Below are 12,571 nucleotides of genomic sequence, written 5' to 3' on the forward strand. Positions count from 1 at the left end.
CTGAAAACCTAGCCTTTACTAGCTATTAAAATGGGGGACCCCCTCAAAAAATGACGCGAGGTCCCCCCTATTTTCATAGCTAGCAAAGGCTAGGCAGACAGCTGGGGGCTGATATTAATAGCCCAGGAAGAAACACCAGCCGTCAGCCGCCCCAGAAATGGCGCATCCTAAGTGCCAATTCTGGCACTTAGCCTCGCTCTTCCCACTGCCCTGTAGCGGTGGCAGTGGGGTAATAGGGCTGGGTTTGATGTCAGCTTATAATGCCAGCTGACATCAAGCCCAGGTTAGTAATGGAGAGGCGTCTATAAGACACCCCCATTACTAATCCCATAGTCAAAGTTAAAAAACCCCACAAACACCCAGAATAAAGTCCTTTAATTGAAATAAACACACAATTCTTTATTGTTCTAAATTAAACCATACTTACCAACACGCCCATTCCAGCAGAAGCCAATGTCTTCTCCAATAAAAGTAAAATAATAAACCAATCTCATCCTTACCTTTCCATGGTTCCCAGGACGGCTCCAGCTCTGCTACATTCACATGACAGGCTGGATCGCAGCAAAACGCTGCCATCCAGCTTGCCATGCCGCAGACACTGAGAAGCGCAGGCATGCTTGCGCTCCTCAGTGTCTGGCTGTGACTGCATCGAGATCAGCAGAGTTCATGTCCAATGAACTCAGCTCACCTCATGCACGTCACTGACAGCGTGAGAAAATTCTCCTGCACTTGCCGTGAGCGCAGGAGAATTCTCTCACGCTCACAGCAAGCGCAGGAGAATTTTCCCACGCTGTCAGTGACGTGCATGAGGTGAGCGGAGTTCATTGAACATGAACTCGGCTCATCTGGATGCCGTCACAGCCAGACATTGAGGAGCACAAGCATGCCAGTGTTCTAAGGTGTTCGACGAACAGTTCCACGAACATCCCGGTGTTCGACGAACCGAACACTACGGGGGTGGCTCAACACTAATCCTGAGAACTTACAGTAGCTGCAGTGTAGAAAACAAAAAGTATAAAAATGTATAATTCCTTTTGACCTAATCGAGTATCAGTAGACCAGCAAAGCAGAACATGCTGTGAAGTTAGACATACTATCAACTGAACATAATACGTCCACTGTAGAAAATATAGAAATTGGCCAACACTACCCATAGTATCAAATGAAATTAATGAATATCCAGGTGTCAAACTACAATATATATAAAAGTCTATAGTTTCCATACTTTCTGCTGTGGAGGTATTCTGTTCAGTTTATAGTGTGTGACTTCACAGCATGGCCTACTTTGCTAGCCTACTGGTACTCAATTAGGTCAAGAGAAATTATAAATTTATATATGGTACTTTTTATTTTCTACACTGCAGCAAACGCAAGTTCTCAGGATGCCACAACCTATATACTGTGACAGAGTCACTGGTATGATATATGAGGGGAGGTATGTGTCGCACAGGTTGCTAGCCTGTGTGAACTGAAACCAATGGACTTTCTGCCAGCAATGGACTTTATGCTGGTGGGTTAACTCACTTAAAGGGAGTGGTTTTAGGGGAATGACAGTGATGGGAGGGACGTCATTCCCCATACCTCCACCTCAGGGTGTGGCTGAGCATCGTTTAAATGTTCAGTCCTGTTTTATTTTTCTTTGAGTTGTGTTTGGAGAGGCAAGGTCTCCAGACTGGACACCCATAGCTCAGGAGGGAGCTGAAGGCTGGACATAATTTGTGTGTGCGACCCAAACACACATATATGGACTGTGCTATAGTTTATCTTTTGTTTTGTTGTTTAGCCAAGTAAGGCTGTATTTATTTTGCTGGAGTGCAGAGCTTTATGCTGTTAATAAAGCCTGCAAAGAAAACCCGGGTTCCCGAGTCTACTTCCGGAAGTGGCAGAGCGAGTTGCCCTACCACAATACATACATTCACACCATGGAAAAGCACTCTGTAAACATTATGTGCATGAATTTGATTATTGCTACATACATAAAAACATGAGGTTCTTTGCACACATTGTGATCAACTTGTGTGAGCCCATCTACCAACAAAAAGGCAATCTCTTTCAGATGAGACCCTATACTAAAAACTACGGTGCTTAGGCCCCAAATGAACCGAGGAAGCATAGGATGCAGATGTACTGTGGTTTGTTAGTTACTCATTTTAAGCGCAACTGCAGGAATTTTAAAATCCTGTAAGCCCCTATAAAGTTTTAATTTACTTGCCAATCCAGGCAATCAGCATGCTTGGTGGTAGAGAGGCTTTGCCAATCATGTGACACCATAAAATAATAGTTACAAAAAGGTTCTATTAATTAGAATAAAACCCATGCACAAGATTGCATGAACACTATATGGTTTCCTCAACAACTCTACTGTGATGATACTTGATCTAAATGATGCCTGATGTTACCCTACATGCCTGCCAGTTTCTCTATACCCACACCTATAAAACAGTAGCAAAAAATATTATATTTGAAATAGGTTGATATTTATACCAAACATTAACAAGTCCTGGGCACCATTCTCCTCTAGCAGCCAGGGCGAAAGGAGCTTTTGTTGCATATCACTTACATGCTAATGACCTCGTTAGTATATGTAGTCAGTATAATGTCAGATTTCTACAAGAGCACAAAGAACTCTTTGGGGCCATTGTCCAGCTGTATAAGTTTTTACTCCACTGATTTTACAAAAATAGTATGAAAAGGGCCCACTAAGCTGCTAGATGTTAAATAACAAAATGGAATGGGTATCTGAAGACCGCAAAAGAAAAAGGTGGCTTTCTCCATCAGCCCATCGGTTCATGACACTAACATGGGGAGTTGATAAGTCTGCGGCAGCCATGCTAATGGCTAAATACAACTTATCCCCTACAAAAAAAAAGCCCAAGTAAAAGTACGTAGACAAGAATTATAAATGCAGCATGTGAAAATGAACTGCTTTTTTTAGTATTTGTAAAATCAAAATTCAGGTCCCCTGAAACGATTTTTTCCTCTCACACCATTAAAGCGAATCTCTCACCAGGTCAAAAGTAGAAGCTTTTGTTTTATTCTGGTTGCTCTTCTAATTATTCAGGGGTCTTTTTCCTCCCTTCTATTTAAATCCAACATACGGTTTCCGAGATGTGGGAATTTTCACAGTGCCTGAAAATACCCCCATCCCCCACCAGACAATTCTGAGGCCAACATTCCCGTAGCGGAGACCATGAAAATGATCATTAAAAAAGTCCCATATCTTTAAAACCATATGGCCAAGTAAGGGGGGAAAAAGAACATACAGGGGAGCAGCAAGAATAAAGTAAAAGCAAAAACTTGTCAATTCTGGTAACAGGTCCTCTTTAAGTAACTCTCTTACACCTGAAAAAGCTTGGAAACTTAACTTGAGAAATATAAATCTCAATATTACTAATGAGACTGGTCATGATGTAAAAAAATTAATACATTTATAAACAAGCAAAAATTCTTGGTTATAAAAGGCAAAAACAACTTGGACTTAGTTACTTACCAAATCATTGCTTGGGTCCATCGGTTCCTCCTCAGTGCCAAAGTCACTTTCACAACTTTCTGTTAGAGACTGACATAAAATAATAATGAAAGAATGTGTTTTTTTTATACAAAATACCACTGTCAGGTTAAGACACAACATGTTAATTATCTGTAAATGTGACAAATACTCAGTTCAAGACCAGGCCATTTACTCCAGTTCCTGACCAGGCACATTTTCGGGTTTTTTCAACATGCTGTTTAAAGAGCTGTAAAAATTTCTTGTTTGGAAAGCCAAATAATTGTATTGCTTTTCACGATGCATGGGGTGTAATCTTCATACTCCACTTTTTTTGCAGACATCGGGTGATATCAGTGGAAAACTAAAGGAAATCAGTATCTGTTCTTTACATTATATATATATATATATATATATATATATATATATATATATATATATATATATATATATATATATATTTAAAACCAGAAACTGTCCACTGAAATATATTTTCAAATTTATTCCCCTTTCCTTAACCATTTTTATATATCAGAGCCAAGGTATATGTTTGTTTTTGTTTTTTTACATGGGCGGGGCTAGCAACATTCCTTTGGATCATCAGGGGCTTCTTCCTCTTGTTTATTTCACAAATGGTGCACCTCCATAATGTTATGAAAGACATTTGGGGGCCATGTAAAGAACTAAACACTTATTTTTTACCAGATTTCCACTATCTGGAGAGCACAGTAGAAAGTGCAGCTGCTCTGCAGTTACGTTATGTTACAACACTGCACAGTAGAACACAGACCGCCCAGGTATTTGTTGTCTATGGGTGGTCCAGAAGTTGTTAGAGATAACACATACAATGTACAGGAGAATAGTTTGAACCAGAGCTTTCAACTCCTGAGCAATATGTATTCAAGTCCTCACATGATGTCCCTCTTTGCTCTCCTCTTGTCCGTTTCACACAATGGGCCTTCCTGATCTCCAAAATGTTCAAACGCAATCTGAAAACCCACGTGTCAAGAATGCCTACAACCTATCGGCATTACCCTGCTGCCTCCGAACTGCTAGATCAGCAGCTTCTGCCCTCACCAACTGTCTCCTTTCCTTCTCTCTGTAGATTGTAAGCCAATGTGGGCAGGGCCCGCATTTTACCTGTTAGCCGTAATTACAGTATATAAAGAACAAAAAACAGTCAGGAGCATGTCTGATCCTCAATAAACTCATGACATTTCACAGGAAACTTTCCACTTACTCTCTATGAAGTGCAGCTCTTCTACCACCTGCTTTCTCATTATATATCCCCTCTAATGAACCATCTACTATCTACTCTGGAACTCCTCTATTTAAGGTCCACATTAAACTCCAACTATCAGTATCCAGGAGAAACACAACAAATGTAAGGACAGCAGTATCAACACACAAAGCGGGACTTTTAAAAGTTGGTCCAAAATACTTTTTTTCTTGTCGACAATTATTATTCCATAATAGAATTGTAATGGATTACAGACTTTGACAAAGCACCACAAGTCAGTAACATGAAGCCAGCAAAGTACTACCTAGTAGTAACCTATATTCTTATCATCTACACTGCTCAAAAAAATAAAGGGAACACTCAAATAACACATCCTAGATCTGAATGAATGAAATATTCTCATTGAATACTTTGTTCTGTACAAAGTTGAATGTGCTGACAACAAAATCACACAAAAATCATCAATGGAAATCAAATTTATTAACCAATGGAGACCTGGAAATTGGAGTCACCCCCAAAATTAAAGTGGAAAAACACACTACAGGCTGATCCAACTTTAATGTAATGTCCTTAAAACAAGTCAAAATGAGGCTCAGTATTGTGTGTGGCCTCCACGTGCCTGTATGACCTCCCTACAATGCCTGGGCATGCTCCTGATGAGGTTGCGGATGGTCTCCTGTGGGATCTCCTCCCAGACCTGGACTAAATTATCTGCCAACTCCTGGACAGTCTGTGGTGGATGGAGCGAGACATGATGTCCCAGATGTGCTCAATCGGATTCAGGTCTGGGGAACGGGCGGGCCAGTCCATAGCTTCAATGCCTTCATCTTGCAGGAACTGCTGACACACTCCAGCCACATGAGGTCTGGCTTTGTTCTGCATTAGGAGGAACCCAGGGCCAACCGCACCAGCATATGGTCTCACAAGGGGTCTGAGGATCTCATCTCGATACCTAATGGCAGTCAGGCTACCTCTGGCAAGCACATTTCCAAAGAAACGTCACCCCACACCATTGCTGATCCACTGCCAAACCGGTCATGCTGAAGGATGATGCAGGCAGCAGATCGCTCTTGTCACGTCTGTCACATGTGCTCAGTGTGAACCTGCTTTCATCTGTGAAGAGCACAGGGCGTCAGTGGCGACTTTGCCAATCCTGGTGTTATGTGGCAAATGCCAAGCGTCCTGCACGGTGTTGGGCTGTGAGCACAACCCCCATCTGTGGACGTCGGGCCCTCATACTACCCTCATGGAGTCGGTTTCTAACCGTTTGTGCAGACACATGCACATTTGTGGCCTGCTGGAGGTCATTTTGCAGGGCTCTGACAGTGCTCCTCATGTTCCTCCTTGCACTAAGGTGGAGGTAGCTGTCCTGCTGCTGGGCTGTTGCCCTCCTATGGCCCCCTCCACGTCTCCTGGACACTATGCTGACAGACACAGCAAACCTTGCCACAGCTCGCATTGATGTGCCATCCTGGATGAGCAGCACTACCTGAGCAACTTCTGTGGGTTGTAGAGTCCGTCTCATGCTACCACGAGTGTGAAAGCACAACCAACATTCTAAAGTGACCAAAACATCAGCCAGAAAGCATTGGTACTGAGATGTGGTCTGTGGTCCCCACCTGCAGAACCATTCCTTTATTGAGTGTGTCCTGATAATTGCCAATAATTTCCATCTATTGTCTATTCCATTCGCACAACAGCATGTGAAATAGATTGTCAGTGTTGCTACCTAAGTGGACAGTTTGATTTCACAGAAGTTTCATTTACTTGGAGTTATATTCTGTTGTTTAAGTGTTCCCTTTATTTTTTTGAGCAGTGTACATGCTACTGAGCTAGTGAAAATTGCTTATGAAGACCACGTGTCAATAAAATTTGGAAGATCAGAAAATCATGTGCTGGCTAACAGCTTGGATTCATTTGTGAGGATGGCATTGCGGAGAATCCCAGCGATCACAGCGACTATAATCTAAGGAACCTGGCAGTCAATCTTCAATTCTCATGCAGCATCATCGCAAGAGAAATAAAGCATTACACAGTTCCCACAGCCATGAATGAGTCGCCTTTGTTGCTCTTCCTGAACCCTAGGGACAATCAGACTGCAAAGATTCACTATTCATCTATTTCTGTATATTTACCAAAGCTTTTGTTATTTTTGCTTCAAAACATCCGAGCTTCTCTTGAAGCCATCAGATGGTTCTACTAATCCACAGCTTTACTGCTGTTACAGTAAAGAACCCTTTTTAACTACTAGATGTTGAATCTCCAGTTGGAGTTGACATCCTCGTGTTGAAATGAACAGCTGGCCACATTCTAATAACTGGAAAAGAGTATTTGTCACATTACCCCAGATATTACACAGTATGCAATGCCAGACATGTGCAGTATTTAACAATCACTAAATTCAGACTCGCTGACAGATATACAGCTTCAGGCCTCATTCACTCGTCCGTATTTAAACACGTCCGTGAAACAATGGTACCAGTGTCATCAATTTTTTAGGTCCATGGGCCCAACAGTGTACATTAGTATATCAGTTTTTATCATCCGTGTGTAGTCTGTTTTACACGGATGAATAAATTACATAGCTTCTCCTATCCTTTGCAAAGTTAAATGTGTATAGTACACAGATGTCATCCGTGTGCTGTAGGTGATTTTCACGGACCCATACACTTGACTTGGCACTTTTCATCTGTGATACTGGAAAAAATGGACATGTGAACAGCACCATAGACTATAATGGGTACGTGTTCTATCCGCGAAAAAAAACTGATACAACACGTACGTACATGGACGCCTGAATGAGACCTAATAGAGGATTTCAATGACATTGACAAGTCTAGAACTATTAAAGCAAACATAGGCAGACATAAAAAGATATATATAAACTTTTTTTTTTTTTTTTTCTGGGTGGTGGGAAAGAAGAGATTGTAGAAAAAGAAAATACACTTGTGTTTTAGAGACAAACAAAATACAAAAAGGCAAACAATGATCATACTCCGATTTATTTGTAGAAATGCAGCACTTTCTTGGTCCTCTCAGTTTTCAGCCATGATGTGGCTTTTTGTATATAGAGGCGTGATCTTCCATCCTTTGTTCTTCTTATTTTTAAAAATTCAGACATGTTCTGAAAAAAATCCTATACATGTGTGACTTATGGCTGTTTTCAGTCCTCGATTGAAATCATCTTCTGAATGTCCAATTTTGGGCAGAAATCACTTAGATGGTTAATTAGAGTGGAGGCATAAGTTCACCTCAGGCATACACATGTAGCGCAACATTACACAATTAAAATAAGAGTAGGACATAGAAGTAGAGCATTTATGGCTTGAAACTAAGAACACATATGTAGAATTAGAATGTATAGAATTTATTTTTTAATTGTACATTAATTGTTATATTCAACATTAAAAATAGGTGCAACATAAGTGATTAAACCACAGAAAAGACTAGACTACTTTTAAATGTGGCCATTGAGAACGACGATTGAGGAGATAAGTTTCAATCACGAATGAGGAAGAAAAAAAAAAAAGACCTAAAATACAACTTCAAATTTATGGTATTTCCATTGTCACAATTACAGCGATTTCAGCACAATGGATATAAACATTACACTGCAACGCACAATTTATTGCACCGACTGCTTGGTGGTGTCTTCTTGTTATGCATTAAGAGCCCACCACACAGTCCCTACAGAAATCCTTGCAGGAAGGCAGCCCAATGGTTGTGGTTCTTGCAGGAATAGATCCAGTTCTGAAGTTCAACTATAAAAACGTGAAACAAGTTGGAAGCTGTCAGTTCATCCTGGTAAAGAGGTGTTCCAGGCAGTTGATACATGCATCTCAAGAGGTCTTCAGCAGTCAGAAGTCGCTTCCACTTTTACATTTCCACAGGTTTTGATTTTTAAACACACATTTTGCATTTATGGCAGTCAGAGCAGGTTTGGTATATCTAATGTCACATGTAAAGAGTCCATATATATTTCCACCTAGGTCTACACACTCATTGATGCATTAAACACAGACTGTGTGGCATCAGTCAACTTTATTCTGAGGGTCAGCACAATTAATTAGAAATCTATTTATATCATTTTACTGAGGTTTTCCTATGATTGCGCAATAAAAATGCTTTATACAAAAATATACAATTTTGTCGCCAGATCCTGAGCGATGCAACCTTTTTAGCTTTCTTGTTGATGGAGCGGTTTGAGGGCTTACTTTTTGCAGTAAGAGTTGTAGTTTTTATTGTTACCAATAAATTGGATTCGGTATTCTGAACAGTTATCTACAATTACCTTGACGAGTTTACAAAGTGAGAATGCTGCTCCTATGGGAGAAATAACAGCCACTTATAACCGCATGAGAATATCAAATCCAGACTTTTATCCACATAAATCACAAGTATGAACACTTTTCAAACATTGATCGAGAAAGCACTTACAAATCTGGACTGTACATGATCAAATTGAAGTAAAAAACGTAACGCAAAAGGAAAAACATTTTATATGAACTTCGTTCCACCCCAACATCATTATGCATCCTTCAGACAAGGGGATTCTATTGTGGTATTAGATCCCTCTATACAAACGAGACTATATGCTTGATGACCACAACACAGACATCTTCAAAACTATTCAAATACTAGTTTTAAAACGTCTCTCTGTGTTTGTCGCATCTCTTTTCTGCGAATTGTCACAAAAAAAATGAAGGATTTCCTAGTACCAGCAAAGGGAAAGAAATTCCTTAAGTCTTATGCATACGTTGCTTATTGTCTTTGCAGATTTTAAGCAGTTTCATATCTGCAGCTTGTCAATTCTTTCAGTATTTTTCACCTATTCTAATGAATGGGAAAAACGCATGCAGAAAAACCAGTCAAATACTGAACATGTGCACATACCGAAGACTGTGAAACATTTCCAGTGTGAGAATCATTTTTGCAGCTTAACTTGTCATAGTAGTTCCCTGTGTACTGCCATGCCTCATTGAGGACCATTGCATGCTCTATCTTTCCGTCTCTCAAGACATACCAATTATTCTTCTGACCTTAATTAATGTTATCGGTTACTAAATTGTTCTTGCTTTTCTTCCTTGATCGCCAAGTTAAACATGGCTTGGTCGTCTGTGTACCCCACATAATGCCTTTCAACATTGTATTCAATGGTATGGGAGGTATATAGATGACTTGCTATTCATTGGGAGTGGCAATATGGATATTATATCACATTTTGAAGCAGATCTCAATTCAAATAATGATAACTTGGTTTTCACGGTACAATTAAAAGAAAAAAAAAATCTATATCTTTCTAGGATTTGTCTCTGACTGGTAATCAGGATAACCGGAGCATTATTACCAAACTGTACAGACAACCATTATCTGGTAATACTAACGGTAAATTTTGACAGTTGTTACCACAATCACATCACCAAGAATTTACCTATTGGCGAATAAGCAAGAGGACGATGTACATGTTCTGATGAACAACATTACAATCAAGAAAGTGATCTGATTACTAAACGATTGCTTAAGACAGGTTATCCTTTCTCTATTCCTAAAAGGAATCTCTCAGCAGTTTTTTGAGATGTAATATGAAAGCAGCATGAAATAGAGGCAGACACCATGATTTCAGGGATGTGTCACTTACTAAGCTGTATGTTGTGGTGTCAATAAAATCAGTGTTTTATCAGCAGGAGATTAATGCTATAGGACTAAGTGTCACGTGCCTCCTAATCAATTGCTCTGTGTAACCCAGCCCCCCACCAATGATTGGCAGCTGTAGACACTCTACATTGACAGAAATCTGCCAATCAGTGGTTATAAAGAGCTCAACATCCTGAGCTCTGCAGCAGAGGAAACAGGGATTGTATCAAAATGACAGCATGCAGACCAGCAAGTGAGCCTTCACTTGAGTCAAGGTCTTGGCCCCTATATCATGCTGCTCTCAGATGGGGTACCATAAACCTGGTGACAGATTCCCTTTAACCAAGTTAAAACAATTACTAACTCAAACAACAGAGATTATTATTTATACAAAAATCATGTGTAGTATATTGCATGGTGAAGTTATTCTAGGGATCTATGTTCCTCCAAAATTCTTGTAATATGCTAAGGAAAACTGTGTACAACAGGATTAAATCCTAGCACTGCAGGTTCTGATGAGCTGCACCTGGCTAGCTGTGTATATAACCAGGATGTGTGTGCACCTTAGTCTCTCAGCCTAGGGAGGGAGACCAGACATCTCTCCGATAGGAGCCTGCACAGGTCATATGCTCAAAACTGCAAGTATTATTGGTTACTTCATGTGGCCTGGGACTAGCTCAGCCGTGTTCATAGCCAATGTTCATACTGTTCAGTTAGTGCCTTAACAAGGCTATGGTTTTACGTTTATGCTGTTGTTTTTCTGAGCTGTGCAACCAGTGAAAATAAACTGACACAGACAACTGTTTAAATGTGTTGCAGTTTTCAGAGTCCTCATTGTATGCTACAAAGCAGACAGTGCTGTACCTTTAACCCCAGAGAAGGCGATACCGTACAACCGTTACATCACACATGGAAAACTCCCAAATTTATAGAAAAATAAATAATTATCCCATATACTTTGTTGTATGTAGATCTTGCACAATAGGTAACATTATATCACCAATACCAACAAAAATACAAATAAAATGTAATCAAAGAGAACCTGTCAGCAGGATTTAAGCCCTACAAACTAATGGCATGGCCATAATGGCAAGTTGATTAATCTGATACTTGAGGAGACGGATCTCATCAGTGGCTGTTGAATACTTATCTTGCCAAGTTTTCATAAAATGATGTCTTCTGTGCTTCGGGCGGGACGAGGGGGCAGGGTCTTCTTCTGGTTCTCCGCCTCCCCTCCCCTTTGTGGCCTCTTTAAAATTCTACGTTGTCATCAAATTTTTCACCGAGCTGAAATCTCGATCTGCGCATGCGCCACCTCCAGCGCCATTTTATTGAAGTCCTGCACACAGGATACCGACCCACACATGTGCACTTTGTTCTCGATTATTTGTAACTAAGGAGTTTTCTTCTACATCATGTAACACCAACCCCTATTCTATTAATATGTTCATTAATTGCAACACCACTTATGTGGTTCACATCAAAGAATGCTTCAAATGGATGTGTGATGTACATCACGCAAGCTAAAGATCCGTATGGTGGAACATATTACCAGATCAATTCTTAAGATATTTAAGGATATTAACACACAGATTAAAAAAACACACCACTTCCTGTTCCTCTAAACATTTTTTGGAAAAATATTTAGGGAATGTTGCAACAATAAGAGTCTTTGGTTTAGAAAGGGTGCAGAAACCAAACAGAGGAGGTGATGGCAAACAAAGCACGTGAAGCCTTTTGGATACCTGTTCACCTAAAGGTCTCATTTATAAAACAGACCTTATGTAGTTTACTAACTTTTGTGTTTCGATGTATCATTTTTTTTCCTTTACAAATATTTCCATGAATTGGTGATTGGACCCGTAGAAGCGTCACGCAGATGCGAAATGGCCGTCGTCCACCCACTCCCTCTCTTCCCTGACACTTTGCATACCGCTGAATGGATATCCAATTTATCTGAAATAAAGAACTTTTAGCTACAAGGGAACCGATGAGTGCTGCTTTTCTACTACATATACAAATGCACAAATATTTCAATGAATACCTATATCAGTGGGTCACATATTTATTTGGGTGGATACGTAATGGCAATAAATCCGACCCCTAATATTTACTATTTAAAGATGGGTCACACGTCTAATAGTCAGCTAAGAATAAGTGTTTTTTTTAACCCAAAACGCGCAAGCTCATGTATAGCATTTCTTAAATAT

General features: G+C 40.1%; 1 protein-coding gene across 4 annotated transcripts in view; it reads right to left on the reverse strand.

The window, feature by feature from the left end:
- Positions 1-12,571, reverse strand: part of KLHL2 (kelch like family member 2) — a 168,125-nt gene that overhangs the window by 51,129 nt on the left and 104,425 nt on the right. The window contains exon 9 of one of the 4 annotated variants that reach the window (XM_073644372.1): positions 3,491-3,559. The exons of the other annotated variants lie outside the window; for them this stretch is intronic. Coding sequence (XP_073500473.1) covers positions 3,491-3,559 — 69 coding nt within the window. The remainder of the gene's footprint in view (positions 1-3,490; positions 3,560-12,571) is intronic. 4 annotated transcript variants of the gene reach the window in all.

Source organism: Phyllobates terribilis, unplaced genomic scaffold (assembly GCF_046119375.1).
Source record: "Phyllobates terribilis strain yellow unplaced genomic scaffold, ASM4611937v1 Scaffold_1__5_contigs__length_1240528914, whole genome shotgun sequence".
NCBI lineage: Eukaryota > Metazoa > Chordata > Amphibia > Anura > Dendrobatidae > Phyllobates > Phyllobates terribilis.